The sequence below is a fragment of the Papaver somniferum genome, unplaced genomic scaffold (genome assembly GCF_003573695.1).
Source record: "Papaver somniferum cultivar HN1 unplaced genomic scaffold, ASM357369v1 unplaced-scaffold_21, whole genome shotgun sequence".
NCBI classification, from domain to species: Eukaryota; Viridiplantae; Streptophyta; class Magnoliopsida; order Ranunculales; family Papaveraceae; genus Papaver; species Papaver somniferum.
The window spans coordinates 17,024,749-17,042,021 of record NW_020631041.1 but is presented as its reverse complement, the minus strand read 5'-3'; the positions used below and the strand labels follow the sequence as shown (position 1 = coordinate 17,042,021).

The following is a 17,273-nucleotide window of genomic DNA, read 5'->3' as shown; positions in this document are numbered from 1 at the left end:
AGTTGAGTTTAATCGTCGATCAAATTTTAACGAATCGACGATTATCAGTATCGAGACGATACGATGAATTTTTTTTGGTGAGGGTTCGGCTCAGGCAGGGGGAGGGGAGGAAGAAGAAGACTAATTTGAAACTGATTTTGATAAATTGATTTTAGGTTTTTGTATTAGGGGTAAGGGTAGATTAGTAATTTAAAAGGTTTAAGGGTATATAGGTAATTGAACTATCTATAGGGTACCCCTTATAAGGTCACCCAAGATGGGACTATTGTTTTGTATGCCCTGAAAGTTTTAGGCATTCCCTAAAACACGGTTCAAAATTTATGCTTATTTTTTTCTTTGAAGTCGTTGATCAAGAAAAACATAACAAAAGGCATTAAAATGTCATAATTCGGATAAGAAGAAGCACGTATACTAATGCTTGTTAAGATGGCTTAATCATTTATTAAAACTTTTAAAAAACCTTTTCTTTTAAGTTTAGTGTAGAAGGTATTAGACTGATTTCAGAAGTATGTTTAGAATTCCATCTAAACAAGGGTCTGCTATTCTTAGTTTTTTTTTGTTTTTTTTAGGTATCCTGTATTGGAGTAAAGATTGGTTTCCTAATCGAAGTAGAACTTGGTTTCCAAGTAATCACCCTATTGTAAGCCTATAAATAAAGGCATGAGTCCTAGGTATAGGCATATATATCATCTACATCAATATTCTCTAAACCCTTAGGTTCTATACATCTCCTCACAAAGAAGAGAAGTAATCTCTCCATTAGCAAGATGTGGTTCCTCTCATAGCTTTAGGGCTGGGAGAGTTAGGAGGGAGTTGAAGGTGAGTTGAGAATGTGAATAAGAAGAAGAAGTGGTGTTGATTATCAATTGTACTGTGTATTTTCTGATATATGAATGAAGTGAATTTCTGCTTCCCGTGGACGTAGGAACATTGTTGAACCATGTTAAATCTCTGTGTCTTTTATGTTCTATGTGCATTAGCTTCCGTTAAATGTGTAGTTTCTGTTTCTGATGCCGGATCTTGGAACAATTTGAACCTCTCTGTACAACAAACTGGGATCAGAACTTAGGTCTAGGTTCTTGAAATCTAGGGTTTGCTCGTTTAAATTTGGTCATAAAGGGTATGCGAAGATATCAAAGAAGATGTCAAATTTGAAGAAGAACACAAAGACAAGATAACGTATTTTTGACATAAGTTTGTGGTGGAAGATTCTTGATATTTTTGTAAGCTGTGGTGAAGAATCGTGACAATTAGAAAACTGTGATGGAAGACTGGTGGCAGTTTCCGAAACTGTGGTCAAAGGGTGCAACAGTTTTGTCTGGAAAGATGGTGTAAATTTTTTTTCAACATTCACCATGTGAATTTCAGAAATTCGAAGATCATAGTTATTTTGGAATTCAGAAAGTCGTTATAAAACCTCATGTGAAGAATCTTGGAGACAAGGTCGTTTAAATTGTCTCAAGATGAAGAGGTGGATTTTCTGGTTTGACAAGCACCGTCTGAAGTATCAAATTCATGAACGAATGTATTTGAAGTATTTTACGCTCGTTCATTGTTGATTGATACACTTTTTAATTTGAAGCTCTACTTGATGGGAGGATTTGACATTGGTATACTTCTTAAAGCATAAACCCTATGTATTTTGCACAGCTTCGAGTAAGTAGTTACATAACCTTATCAATTATTTTGACAAGTTGTTTGATTGTTTATGGTCTTTACCTCATTTGTTTGAGACTTTTGTGGACTATTTGGGAATACCTTGTTGGTTTTCTGTATGAATGTGCTTGTTTTGCAAGCCAAGTTGCAAGGAAACAAGAGTATTGTGTTTGAAGAGGTAAAGATGCAAAGATTGAATTCATCAAATATTCTTAGAATTGTTCGAAGTACTAAGGGGGACAATTGTGAATGTTACCAGTTGGCATTAGTTCGATCATGTTATCCTTAATATAGTCGAAGGAATTGAAGAAGAATTTAAACTCAATTTTTTGCCTCAATTGTATGGTGTAGCGAGGATTGCATAAACCTATTAGTAGGTTTCATGTGAGAATTATCGATCATCTCTTAGTGTTGTGAGAGCACTAGCAGAGGGTTGATAAATTATGGTTGAAGAGTTTGATTTCATGAAGAAGTGATTGAAACAGGTGGTTGTAAGCATATTGCATTGTTTATGATTGATTGAAGAGACGTCGTAAATTTGAATTTCCTATACTGAGATATTATGTGTGGTTGAGCTGTAAATTCTTGTGTCTATTTTTGAAAAGAAGCAATTGAAGATGAAGTTGACACAATTTTTGGCATATGTACCCAGGGAATATGATTGAAAAGGGTTTGTTTGAGTGTGTTGTAGTAATCTTATGAGCATTGGATTTCTACAAGCTTTTGTTGTTTACACAAAAATGTAGGAGCAGATTTTTTTGGTACTGTTGAACACCGCAAATATGGTACATTTTGAATAATCCATTCGGATGTTTGCATGCACCTCTTTGATTTACTGTTTTTTAAAAGAGGAGCTAGGTGGTTTGTTACCTTTGTTGCTTTGATGATATTTGGCGGAGAATGAAGGTGTTTACCTTTTTTGAAGTCATCAAGTTGAATAAGTGCAAGACCATGGTGGAGAAAAAAAAACAAAATGATCATATGAATATGTTCCATTTTTTGAGGTGAAAGCTCGGTTGCAAGGAACATGGTATCATTGTAGCACTTCACAATCGTAAGGTACAATATTACATGTTTAGTATATAGTTAAGTGAGGAAATCGCAAACTATTTGAAGAATGCGGTGTGTGAATTAAATTGAATGGCCTTTTATCGTAAGAAAAAAATATAGGAAAACAGGGAAAGAAGTTTCAAGTTCAGACGTGAATGTTGGAAAATGAAGATCTAGTAATGATGAAGAATATGTGGAAATTTGAGTGTTTGAATGCTTTTATCATAGGCATTCTCTAGAGAATAGTTTTTTGACTTTCAAGAGTTGGAATTTGAAGTTAAAGATATTAGGCATTCAGGTGCAACTCGAGAAGTTTGAAGCTCTTTGGTATGTACTAGAGTTTGAAGAAGAATCTTAAATCATTAGATCCGTTTGACTTCGTGGGGTTTAAAGTTTTAAAAGATGTAAGGTATTTAAGAAGTTCTTCCAATGCAGTTGCACTGATGAAAGGATTGAATAATGGAAATCTGTATTGTTGAATATGGAAGTAGAAGTATTAGATAGTGCACAATCTATTATGGCTGAAGACTAAATCATGCAGTTAAGGCATGTAGACGAAGAACGCAGAATCGTGCAATTTAGGATTTTGCGAACATTTTGTGTGAAGGTGGAGAAACAATCAAGCTTGAAATAAAGAGTTCCAGTTTTTTTTTTGAAGATATGAAGATATCATGAATATCACCACATGATATACTGGAATGTGTTCACACATATGTCTGGAAACTTGCAAAGACTGCATCTTTGAAAGGTATGAATTATCTCATTATTTGAACTCTGCGTTGAAAGACGAAGTGTTGGAATTTAAAGAAGTGGGTTGGAGGAAGAGCTCAAATTTGACGATTGAAGTGGTGAGTTGAGTCAAAGATTATATCCTACAAGTTGAAATAAATGTGCAAAGAATTGAATCTTACAAGTTTGAAGAATATGTACATGTGAAAATCTTTGAAGTTGAAGACGCGTCAGGAATTCATAGATAATTGGTTTTCCTAAGAAATCAGCAAAGTTGCAAAAGAAGTGGTAGAATTCGGGTAAGGCCTTCCAGGACTTAATCATGTTTTTTGAGTTTGCTACACCGTTTGGGTGTATTGGTGTTGTTAGACACAGTTGCATCCCTACTACGAGATCGAATTTGCGAAGCACATGCTGAAGCACATTGCATCCTTTAAAAGGATTAAAACACTAGTTGGTGTGTTGCTGTCGGTTGAAACAATTGAACCTTAGACAAGGATTTTGGAAGTTGTACCAGTGCAACATCTTGGGATGATCGAAGTATAAAAGCATCATTAGATGATTGGAGTATTGTAGTCCTTTTGTGGAATTGAAACATCTTCGGATGATTGACACTTATGTGCAAGTGAAATATTGAAGTCCTTTTATGGGATTGAAGTATCTTCGGATGATTGGCATCTCCGGGTAATTGAAGGTAGTAGAGTACGAAGGTGTGAAAGGTGAATGTTGAGATTTCATGTGAAGGTGAAGAAATCAGAGAATAGTGAAGTTGAAATTGTCCTAGAAATATTGCCAAGATGGAGAATTGTTAGACATTGGCTCGATTTTAAGAAACAACTAATTGGTTTCTTAAATCAGTCTTGTACTGATTTAGAAGTATGCTTATAATTCCATCTAAACAAGGGTTTCCTATTCTTAGCTAGTTTAGGTTTCCTATATTGGAGTAAAGCTTGGTTTCGTAATAGAAGTAGAACTTAGTTTCCAAGTAATCACCATATTTGTTAGAGCACTGCTCGGTCGAACTCGCAAGCGTTGCTATCTCAAGCTTGTTGTCAAGTTTAGTTGCCAAAACTATAAGTCTTGATTTAGTCTACTTATAGCTAAGTCTCGGATTAGGATAGAAAGTGTAGTTGAGCATTAGACTTCACGGCGTTCATCGAGTGAAGACGAAAAACTACTAAGGGGAGCTAGTGGAACTTCATCAACAAAAGGTATGTGGAGACTTGAACTCATCTATCACTCAAAAGTCTATCTATTATATTTCCTATTTGATACAAAAGTCGTATAGCTATATAGACTTCGATTATACACATTTGATATTTCGAGCTGAGTTTAACTCCCCTACATATTTCTCGAAATATGTGTTGGTAAGCTTTCGCTTTAACCAAGTTCATCTTATATTCTTGACGAAAGTCAAAAGATGATCATGTGAAAATCCCCTTGTAACATCTTACATGATTTGTGTGAGACAGTCATTTGATGTAGACTCGGAATGTTTTATATTAATTGATCATTCGATCACTTGAAAATTGCTTTGATGCTAATAGTTTGTGTGAGACAGCTATTTTTGTCTTCTAAGAATATTTCAATGATTGAAATGGGAGTTTAGAACAAATAACCATGACTGGATATAACACAGTATGCGTACTTGTATGCTAACTGTTGCAAGTTATTCCAAATCCGGGAACCATAGTTTGCATACACGTATGCGTACTGGTTAGTTAATGAAAGTCCGGGAACTTAGTATGCATACCGGTATGCATACTGGCGTGAGTTTCAAGTTCCAGAAATTCAACTGAGTTTGGAAGGTATGCATACCTGTTCGCATACTGGCGAATCCAAACTTAGTTCGGCCACTTAGGTATGCGTACTCGTATGAATACTTGAGTAGGTTATGTTCTAAAATCGGTTTGTTCATGAACTAATACATTTATATAATAAGGAATGCAATCTTTTGCAAACCGTGGCTATAATGTTCATGAATTGATTCGAGTGAATCAAAATCTATTTTCCTTCAATTGTGTCTTGTATACTTTTATGAGAATATAAACAATTGAACAAATCTAGAACTAGTTTCATTTGAGTCATTTGAACTAGTTATGGTTAAGATGAACAAGGTTAATATGAAAATGTTCATATGGCTAACTTCGGTTAACTATTATTGATCCAACAAAGGTGTACACGTTTAGGTACGGTTACTCACATCTAAATGAAGTCACTTTTCATTTGTATGTAACAAGCTAAGTTCGATATAACAATTGAAAGATATTAGCTTGAGTCTAATTAGGTTTTCATCTAACGATGAATATTGAATGCTTTGTTACCCAGGTAACATTGATTGCAAACCCTAATTTGAAGACTATATAAGGGAGAACTCTAGAAACTGGGAAACCTAATCCCCGCACCTCCTGTGTGATACTAGTTGCGACTAGAGTCGATTCTTCTTTAACCTTAGGTTTTTCCAAAACCCAGTAAGTTAACGAATTAAAGACTTCATTGGGATTGTGAAGCCAGGCCCAACTATTTTCTCTGTAGTTGCGTGTTCTGATCTTGCTGTTTTCTATCGTGTTGAGTATTATCTTCTCTAAGATTTGCTCGAGATTTAATCTCCGATATGCAAGATAAAAAGTAGTCACAAACATCTTCGTCTCATCGTTTTTGATTCCAAAATATCTTTTTCGCTACCATAAGATTAAGATTATTGTGAGGTGATTGATATTACTAGGCTGTTCTTCGGGAATATAAGTCTGGTGTATCAATTGGTTCTTGTTCACCTTGATTTATCAAAAGACGGAACAAAACTCATAGGTATATCTGTGGGAGATAGATTTATCTATTCAATAGACTTTTCTGTGTGAGACAGATTGTTTTATCAAGTCTTCGACTTTGGGTCGTAGCAACTCTTAGTTGTGGGTGAGATTAGCTAAGGGAATTAAGTGCGCAGAATCCGGCGTGGTTCTAGAGGCGTAAGGAACGCGACTGTACCTTGATCAGTGGGAGATTGGTTAGGGCTCAACTACATTCCAGTCCGAAGTTAACTTGGAGTAGGCTAGTGTCTGTAGCGGCTCAATACAGTGTGGTGTTCAAATTTGGACTAGGTCCCGGGGTTTTTCTGCATTTGCGGTTTCCTCGTTAACAAAACTTCTGGTGTCTGTGTTATTTCTTTTCTGCATTATATTTTCTATATAATTGAAATATCACAGGTTATGCGCAAGTGCAATCAATTGTGAATCCAACCTTTGGTTGATTAAATTGATTGACACTTGGATATTAGTTTTTTATACCGTCCAAGTTATTTCTTATATTCAATCGGGCTCGAAAATTCCTATTTGTTTGATTGCAGATTGAATTTAGAAATTGAGATATAACCCTTGGATATACTTTTCTTAAGATTGAATATGACTGTCTAGTTGATTCTCTTGAAATTATATTGGAGTTAGTCCATAAAGATTGCTAAGCGAAATATTGGGTGTGGTTGTTAGACCCCCACTTTTTCAATATTGTAAGCCTATAAATAAAGGCATAAGTCTTAAGTGTAGGCATCTACATCATCTACATCAATCTTGTCTAAACCCTTAGGTTGTAGACACCTCCTCACAAAGAAGAGAAGTAATCTCTCCATTAGAAAGATGTAATTACTCTCATAGCTTTAGGGATCGGAGAGTTAGGAGGGAGTTGAAGGTGAGTTGACAATGTGAAGAAGAAGAAGTGGTGTTGAGTATCAATTGTGTTGTGTATTCACTGGTATATGAATGAAGTGAATTTCTGCTGCCCGTGGACGTAGGCACATTGCCGAACCACGTTAAATCTTCGTGTCTTTTCTTTTCTATGTGCATTAGCTTCCGTTGAATATGTAGTTTCTGTTTCTGATGACGGATCTAGGAATACCTTGAGGAATGATTTGAACCTCTCTGTACAACAGAAAAAAAAACAATTACAAAGGAGTGTTTGGAAGATTATATAGCCATCATTGTTGGAATTAGTAGCAAAATCTAATTTAGAAATATTGTTATCTTGTTTAGAGGTGTAAAACGGGCAGGCACGGACCAGCAAAGCCCATTAAAAGGCAAGCCCACCATGCTATGTGTCGTATTGTGTCGTGCCAAAGATTAAGACGTGTTGTGTCGTGTACGAGGGCGTGCTGTGTTGTGTCGTGGCAGGAAAATAATCGTGTTGTGTCGTGATGTGCTGTGTTGTGTTGTGCCTGGCAAATTTTTTTTATTTTTTTCAAAGTAAATATTTTCCATATTTCTGGATGTTATATGTGTTTTTATAGAAGTAATTCAAAACGATGAAGATAAAATTTTCAAAAACACTCTTTTGTGAAATATGCACAGAATGTGTTGTATTGTACCATATTATATAGTGTTGTACGCATGTCATGACGTGTTTTATTAGCGTGTCATGCCGTGCTGTACCACGTGTTTATCCGTGCCAGGTGCTATGCTGGGCCACTGTGCCGATTCATATGGCCCAGCACGGCACATGATGTTACCGTGCTCGGTTAAGTCATGTGCTGGGCTGAGCTGGGAAAACTTTTGTTTGCCGGTGGTGCAACAAAGTTTCTGTTTCAAGACCAATTCATAGAAAACTTTCGCACCAAGTCCCAACTAAACAAGCAACTGATTCTCATATAACCCCAAAGATCAAATGGTATCTGCTTATACCACAACAACAATCACAAGTTGCGATTCCTTTTTTGATATTTAAATGTAGCTGTTTCATTTCGTTTTCCATCGTGCAAGTAAGGTACCACTTTAAATCAATCGTAACCATCTGTTTTGGTTCTATCAATAAATCTAACCTCTTCATACGTCTTTGTGATGTTTTAGTTTCTCCGATCAATGTTACAGATTCCACATTGAGAGTGAAATGTTGAAAACAAAAAATCTCATATCAAGCTTTAAGTTGATTTTCTTAGGAGTTTTAAAACCTGATCTCAAACCCATAAAAATACCAAAACTGCACCCATATGGGGCAATCTTGGTAGTAGTGTGCATTGGTGTAGTATCATATCTGACAAATATCAAAACTCCGAAACTAATATGATACAGTATTGCCGATGTCACTGTAATAGGTGTGGTATTATATCTGACAAATATGGAAACTGCCGATCTCAGTTAATATAGTGTTTGAGTATCGAGCGATCATATTGATGCTCTGTATTCGAAACTCGTGAGCTTAACACTTGAGAATCAGTAGGTTTTCGCCCGAGGCCAATCTCGTCACTAAAAGCTCAAATTGGAGTTCCACCAAAACCACCAACTAATAATGCACCCATAAGAGATCGGAAAATGGATAATTTGTCCAAATATTTTTAAATCACGGTTTAAATGGACGAGTAAAAAATAGTTTGGGTGAAATGGCCAAAAAAAAATAGTAAGTCTTAGCTTAAATTTTAAAAATAGCAAGGATGAAACTGGATAAATCCTGTGGAAATTAAAAATAAGAAAAAATATTTGAAAATGGGCATGATGAAACTGGTCATATCCTGCCTATTTTTACATTATTGTCCATTTAAACAGTATCAAAATCTAACTGTCCATTTCACCCAGGAATTGTTATTTTGGTCATTTTAACCAATTTTGTGTAAAAGAATCTCTTTTCCAGGGCATCAAATGTCGTCACCCCTTATAAAAACATAACAAGATTCCAAAAAAAGTCACAACCAATATCTCATCTTCTTTATTTAAATCCCCCCGATCCAATCCTCTTATCACTACCCCAAAAATACTGGAGACAGTTTTTCTCTGAACAAAAAAAAAAAGAACCACAGATGGCTGCTAAAGCTAATCATAACTTAATAGTTTCATTCATCATATTATTCTCAATCAGCTGTATTGCTGTTGTACAATCAACATCCAGCAGCTTCACTGATGAAAACCCAATCAAACTGTTCTCATCAGATGATTTTGAATCTTCTCTTCTTCAGATCATTGGTGATGTGCGTCATGCTGTCAAATTCACTCGCTTTGCTCTCAGGTAAATTAATTAACTTAATCAATCAACTGATCATAGTGATGATTCTGATTCTGGATTCTTGACTGATTTTGACTTTTTTTTTTAAATAGGTTTGGGAAGAGGTATGAATCAGTAGAAGAAGTGAAACTGAGATTTGAGAATTTTGTGGAGAGTTTGAGATTGATTCGATCTACTAACAAAAAAGGACTTTCTTATAAATTAGCTCTTAATGGTAAGTTGATTTATTTTTATTGGGATTATTATGTTTTTTTGATTTTTGTTCATTAATCTAATTTGGTTTTCCTATTTACTTGTGTAAATCTTAGCCGTTGGATTTGATATGATTATGTTTGGAGCGGATGATCAAAAGTAGTGGTTGTTATTATGATTAAGTGATTATGATTAGATTAGGAGGATAAGTAATTTAGTATGAAACTAGTGGTGTTTTAGTTTAAGTCAACTCCTTTAAGTTAGTGGACTTTATGTTTTAATGGGCCTGGGCCTGGATTTGGGCCTAATTTTATTAACTATGCCCATAATGGAACCCATAATGTCTTAGCAGTACAGTGTCAGTGGTCAGCAAGATTTTCATTCTCTTCATAGAAGGAAGGAGCTTTTATGATGTACGTATTCCTTCTAGGGAAATATTATACTAACAGATACTAATATTAGGCTAAAATGGATAGTGATAGTATATTTTTTTTTCCAGAAAGGGAGGTTGTCTAAAAAATAAAAAAACATATGGTTGTCCTGGTTGACCATAGGCTTTTAACATCATTGTGAAAAATTAGGCCTATAGTCAGTTTGATGTTATTCGACGGGAGTTTGGTGTATTGCAGAAATGAAGTGGTTGTCTGGCCTAAACTGAAGTAATGTGCAACTTTCGAATTGAGTTTGTATTTTGATTAGCTTAAACCTGGTAGTTGTTTCTTGGTTTCGTACAAGTGTAATTACCAGCACAACCTAGTACAAACAGAACGAAAATGATTTGAGGCAGAAATATAAAGTTAGTCACTGGTGACATTCAAGTGTAGAGTGAAATAGTGATTTACTTAATGAATGATTATGAATGATATGCAGAATTTGCTGATATGAGCTGGGAGGAATTCCGAACACAAAAGTTAGGAGCAGCTCAAAACTGTTCTGCAACTCTAAAAGGGAGTCATAAGCTAACTGATGAAGCCCTTCCTTTAACGGTAGGAGCACAACTACTGTTAATTTACGGTTAATGAACGATAACTCTAGCAGAAATCGGATACTATTTGTTGATAACTTTACATGATTGCATAATATTACTCTTTCTCTTTACAGAAAGATTGGAGGGAAACTGGCATTGTCAGCCCTGTCAAGAATCAAGGTCATTGTGGTTCTTGCTGGACTTTCAGGTTAGTCAATTCTTGGGGGAATGATCCCGTGGTCTATATATAGATTTTTGTCTCTTTGAACTTTCATCAAAATGAGATAATTGGTATACATGATGAGTTTGAAAATCGAAATGACGATCTTAATAGTTAATGTATGAATTTGATCATGTGAGAATAACCTTTGTATATTTGGCAGTACAACTGGAGCTCTGGAGGCAGCATACACTCAGGCATATGGGAAGGCCATTTCTCTGTCAGAGCAGCAACTGGTTGATTGTGCTGGAGATTTCAACAATTTTGGTTGCCATGGAGGTTTACCCTCACAAGCCTTTGAGTACATCAAATATAACGGTGGTCTTGAAACCGAAGAAGCCTACCCCTACACCGCTGTAGGTGGCAGCTGCAAATATTCTTCACAGAATGATGTTGTTCAGGTCAAAGACTCGGTCAACATCACCCTGGTAAATTCTATTACCCTTTTTTAGATATTTTACCTACTCAATCACTTACATATCTACAGTACTAAAATTCTTTTTGGTACAAAGATCTCTTGATATACGGCATTTATTGACTGCATGGCATGGTGAACAATATACTCACAAAAGTTCTCCACATACATCCTGTATCATTTGGTAGTTGGGTCGCAAATGCTAGCTAGGTCCTGTTTTGATCAGATTTTGCCCTATGCATGAACACATGCTGAATTTTGGTTTGAAGCTTCTAGTTTCTATAATGCAGGGAGCTGAAGATGAGTTGCAGCACGCAGTGGCCTTTGTTCGTCCTGTTAGCATTGCATTCGAAGTGATTAAAGGTTTCCGTCTCTACAAGGAAGGAGTTTTCACCAGCGACCATTGTGGCACCACTCCTATGGTAAGAGTTTACAAGCCAGAAATTAAAACACATTAGAGATTGATTATAAAATCATATTAACTAGAATTGGATCGAAGTATCTTGGTTTCTGCTTAACTAACTTGGTACGGTGTTATATCTTTACTTATCCTTGTTGATTATGTCAGGACGTAAATCACGCTGTTTTGGCGGTTGGATATGGTGTAGAAAATGGTACCCCATACTGGCTCATTAAGAACTCATGGGGAGCAACTTGGGGTGACAATGGATACTTCAAGATGGAAATGGGAAAGAATATGTGTGGTAAGTTAACTTCCCCAGACCTAACCTTCATTGTGAAAACGATTTCACCATCCTTTCTCTTTGATCAGTAACATCGTGAAAGTGAATGCAAATACTAATGAATGGTTTTGGTAATCTTGTATGTTGCAGGTATTGCCACTTGTGCTTCCTACCCAGTTGTTGCATAGAATGATGGTCGAGTTACTTTTCCGAGCAAAAGAAGTACTCGTCTTCAAATTAAGAATGGAATGGTACCAGTGTCTTGTGAATAATTTAAGCTTGGTAATGAGAATATATTTCGATTCATCACGAGATATATACACACGTAATTACATAAAACAAGGTTTGCAATTTGTATCAAGGAACAGTTGGATGAATGTAAGCAAATATATACATCATGACTAGTATGATCAGACCCATTGTAAATTTTCCTTTCTCATACGTGGTCATTCTTAGCTTAATGTACTCAACTTTAAATTTTGTTCGCATGAGTCCCTCCATCCCGTGCAAAACTCGACTTTCCTAGCTCCAATTTTCAGTTTGTTTACAGGGAGAAGAATGCCACAGACGATTATGTCAGTGGTGCATTTATCAACCATGCATATGGTTGTTAAGTGACCGTGAATTAGCTAAGAGATTTATATCAGTCATTGCTCCTTTCTGGAGACCTTGTTTATGCTACATCTGGCGACCTTGTTTATGCTATATCTTTCTCGCGTTGGTTCAAGTGATCGGTTAGCTGGTGCCTCAATCTGTTGTTTACCTTGAAATGTCTGCTGAAACTTAGTTTAGGTTTGAGCTTGGTTGCTAGTTCCAATCCTTGAAGATATTTACTGTCTAGAAGAGTTTCGAACTGATGACATAGGTAGCAATCTTGAGCTTACTTTGTTTTGGAGGAGGTAAGGATGTAGTTACTGTAGTATCATCAACCACTACTAGTCGCACTGAAACTAATCAAGTCCGAAGTTGAAACCTCAAAATTACAATGTACAGTAAACGAAACACATTGATTTGGCCTAGACCAAACAAATGGTGAGAAATCCATGAACGATATCCCTTGGACCTGGGAAGGATTTTTCTTGTTTTTTGTGCCGCCTGCGGTTGTCATCTCGTTAAACAACGGTTCGAAACAATTGCGTGAGTGTTTTTGTCATCTCAAATCAGTTTCATCATACAGCAAGTCTGAGACTTCTTTTCCCTTGGTAGGCTACTATACTAGACTAGTTTGATTTTCAAAAATCACGTCGATGTGATTCCCTGCCATATACTTTTAGTTCTTATTGGTATCTTGGATGTTCTTGTTTCTTGTTTCTTGAATTGGTTTCGTTGAATTTGTGGGATATTTCAGCAGTGTCCAAAAAAATTGGTTGCTGATTATGCACCGCACATTCATGTTCTAGAAAGGCTCCTTCCAAGAGTGTAGGAGCCGTATGTTTATTTTCAATTTGATGTTTGTTATTTAGGCAGGATGGGCTCCAAGAGTATAGGAGCCGTATGTTTTTTGTCTAGGAGGCACATATTATGTGATTCGTTTTCTTGATTGACTATTATATTGTCTATAAAGATTGTTGGCAAATTAGCAGGATGAAAAGAACAGGGAGAAATTATGTAACATCGATCTTAGGAAATTTTCAAATTTTTTTTAGACAATTAATTTATTCCTGCTAATATATTCGCGAGTACAATATGTCAATAATTAATAAATTTTAATACACTGAAATAATGAATTTTAATGGCATGATTAAATTCTAAATTTATACTTCCATGACTCGATCACGAACATGTACGTACTGATGAGATTTCTCGTGATGCTTATATGGGAATTAAGAAAACACCAGTTGTGATGATTGACTCTCATGACTCAATCAATCATCACTACGTGTAAAGGATTCGCATCTGTTGGAGATGTTTGTTCACCAGACGCTCATGGTGTCTGATATGGATGATTGTTGAGAAAGCTTGTAATAACATTGATAGAACTGATAATTCTTACGGAGATAATCATATGCCTTAAATAGGCAATGATTAACACACACTTTTTTCACACACTCACAATACAAAACAGAATAGGTCAGTTGACTTGTCAAACATATTGCTACATTTTCTAATACACTCCCTCAAACTGATAAGGGCACTATAGCAGTTTGAACAAGAAGAACAAAAAACTAAGTAATTGCAGCCGTAGAAAAACGACAACCTTGAGAAGAAAAAAAAAATCCTTCAACCTTGAGAAGAAACATTCTACAAGTTGAACTAAGTAACTCCATCTGTGTAAACAGTCTGCAACTTAGTATCCATGAGAGACTGCAATAATCTTGAGAAAGCAAAGGCCTTTTGTAAAATTATCTGCAATTTGTTCTTCACTAGCAATATGTTGAAGCTTCAGAAATCCTTTCTCCACCAGCTCCCTAATAGTGTGGTACTGAATCTCTATATGCTTTGTCCTAGCATGAAAAACAGGGTTAGAAGCTAAGGACAGAGAACTTGTATTATCACAGAGTAATAGAGATGGAATAACAACTGAAATATTCAACTCAGACAACAGATCAACAAGTCATTTCAACTCTGCAAAAGCAACAAACATATGTACTCAGCCGGAGCAGAAGATTTGGAAACTGTGGGCTGCTTTTTAGAAGACCAAGACACTAAATTTTTGCCCAAAAACAATGCAAACCCTAAAGTAGACCTCCATGTATGTGGAGACTTGAACTTATCTATCATTCAAAAGTCTATCTATTATATCTCCTATTTTGAGACAAAAGTCGTATTGCTATATAGACTTCGATTATGCACATTTGCTATTTCGAGTCGAGTTTATCTCGCTTATCTATTTCTCGAAATATGTGTTGGTAAGCTTTCGCTTTGGCCAAGTTCATCTTTACTCGTGACAAAAGTCATGTTGATTATTTCAATAACTTGAAAATCACTTTGATGAAAAATAGTTTGTGATAACAACTATATAACATCCTCTAAGAAAGTTTCAATGATTGAAATGAGAGTTTAGCACATGTAACCATCTTTGGATATAAACATAATGTGTTCTCACATTTGTGTAAAAGTCCAAAACCGAGAACCCATAGTATAAGTACCCGTACGCGTAATGGCGATTGTTGGAAATACGGGTGAGTATGCGTACCCATACGCCTACTGGCGGAAAGTTCACGTCCGTGAATTTCTGCTGGAGTTTGAAAGTGAAAAACAAACTCAATCCGGTTACTTAAGTATGCGTACCCGTTTGCGTACTTAGGTAGGTTACTTTCTAAAATCGGTTCGAACTAAAACATTTATATAATAAGGAATGCAATCTTTGCAAACCGTGGCTATAATGTTCATGAATCGATTCGAGTGAATCAAAACCGATTTTGCTTCAATTATGTCTTGTATACTTCTATGATATCTAAGCAATTGAACAACTCTCTAACTAGTTTATTTGAGTCATTTGATCTAGTCATGGTGAAGATGAATAAGGTTGATATGAAAGTGCTCATATGGCTAACCATTGGTTAACTATTGTTGAACCAAATAAGTGTACACGTTTAGGTACGGTTACCCTAACCTAAATGAAGTTACATTTCATTTGTGTATAACAAGCTAAGTTCGATCTAACGGTTGAAAGATATTAACTTGAATCTAATCAGGTTTTCATCTAACGGTGAATATTGAATGCTTTGTTAACAAGGTAACTTAGATTGCAAACCCTGATTTGAAGACTATATAAAGAGAACTCTATCAAATGGGAAACCTAATCCCCACACCTCTTGCATGATACTAGTTGCATAAACTAGAGTCGATTCTCCTTTAACCTTAGGTTTTTCACAAAACCCTGTAGGTTAACGACTTGAAGACTTCATTGGGATTGTGAAGCCAGACCCAACTATTTTCTCTGTAGTTGCGTGATCTGATCTTGCTGTTTCTATCGTGATTGAGTGCAATCGTAAGATTGTATTGAGATTTGTATCTCCGATAGACAAGACAGAAAAGTAGTCACAAACACCTTCGTCTCATCGTTTGTGATTCCACAATATCTTGTTTCGTTAATCGATTAAGATTATTGTGAGATGATTGATATTTCTAGGCTGTTCTTCGGGAATATAAGTCTGGTATATCAATTGGTTCATGTTCACCTTGATTTATCAAAAGGCGGAACAAAACTCGTAGGTATTTCTGTGGGAGACAGATTTATCTATTCCTGTAGACTTTTTTGTATGAGACATATTTGTTTATTACAGTCTTCGACTTTGGGTCGTAGCAACTCTTAGTTGTGGGTGGGATCAGCTAAGGGAATCAAGTGCGTAGTATCCTGCTGGGATCAGAGACGTAAGGAACGCAACTGTACCTTGAATCAGTGTGAGATTGATTGGGGTTCAACTACAGTCCATACCGAAGTTAGTTTGTAGTAGGCTAGTGTCTGTAGCGGCTTAATATAGTGTGGTGTTCAATCTGGACTAGGGCCCGGTTTTTTTTTTTGCATTTGAGGTTTCCTCGTTAACAAAACTTCTGGTGTCTGTGTTATTTCTTTTTAGCATTATATTTTGTTATATAATTGAAATATCACAGGTTGTGCGTAGAATCGATCAATTGGTAAATCCAACCTTTGGTTGTTGATTGAATTGATTGATCCTTGAACATTGGTCTTCGGTATCGTTCAAGTTATTTCTCTTGTATTCAATCAGGCTCGCAAATTTCTATTTGTTTGAGTGAGGGTTGAATCGAGAAATTGAGATATAACTCTTTAATATATTTTTTATTAAGATTGAGTCTGAATGTCTAGTTGATTCTCTTAAAAGTATATAAGAGTTAGTCTATACATATTTCTAAGCGAAATATTGGGTGAGGTTGTTAGACCCCCGTTTTTTCAGTAAGCTACCTACTATTGTTCTGTACTCACTTGCATTATCCAATTTAGTTCCATCATGTAAAGAAGCCCATGCACCTTTTGTAACTGGTGTATCACAAGGTTTGCTATCAAGCATATTTGGTTTTATCAATAATTCCAATGCATACTTTTTCTGTGTTAACACAATATAATCTATTCCTCTCACAGCTTTAATTCCCAAGAAATAACCCAATTCACCTAATTCCTTCATAGCATATTCTTTCTTAAGAGACACAATTAACGTATCAATCAGAATAGAAGAACTGTCAGTAAGCAAGATATCATCCACATAAAGCAAGAGAATAAGCATTCTATGTTGAGAGCAATATACAAACATAGAATTATCAGACACTGCTTTCTTGAAACCATAAGAAATCAAAAAAGAACTGAACCTAAGATACCAAGCTCTAGGAACTTGTTTCAACCCATATAAGCTTTTCTTCAGATGACACACAAAATTAGAAGGATAATCAGGATTTGTAAAACCTTGTGGTTGTGTCATATAA

The 17,273-nt window shown here is 35.8% G+C and overlaps 1 protein-coding gene across 1 annotated transcript; it reads left to right on the top strand.

Moving 5' to 3' along the window:
- The first annotated feature begins 9,129 nt into the window (after nt 1-9,129).
- LOC113340013 (thiol protease aleurain-like) lies at nt 9,130-12,379 on the top strand. Its single transcript, XM_026585224.1, has 8 exons — nt 9,130-9,417; nt 9,507-9,628; nt 10,477-10,592; nt 10,708-10,781; nt 10,957-11,221; nt 11,499-11,630; nt 11,777-11,912; nt 12,042-12,379. The coding sequence occupies exons 1-8, from the start codon at nt 9,212-9,214 to the stop codon at nt 12,077-12,079; spliced, it is 1,089 nt and encodes a 362-aa protein (XP_026441009.1). The 5' UTR covers nt 9,130-9,211; the 3' UTR covers nt 12,080-12,379.
- The last annotated feature ends 4,894 nt before the right edge of the window (nt 12,380-17,273 follow it).

What these genes read in the sequence shown, in the direction of transcription:
- LOC113340013 (XM_026585224.1), top strand. Translation starts at nt 9,212, where the DNA reads ATGGCTGCTAAAGCTAATCATAACTTAATAGTTTCATTCATCATATTA. An exon ending in ACTCGGTCAACATCACCCTG is followed by an intron (nt 11,222 to 11,498) that starts GTAAATTCTATT and finishes TCTATAATGCAG; the next exon opens with GGAGCTGAAGATGAGTTGCA. An exon ending in ATTGTGGCACCACTCCTATG is followed by an intron (nt 11,631 to 11,776) that starts GTAAGAGTTTAC and finishes TGATTATGTCAG; the next exon opens with GACGTAAATCACGCTGTTTT.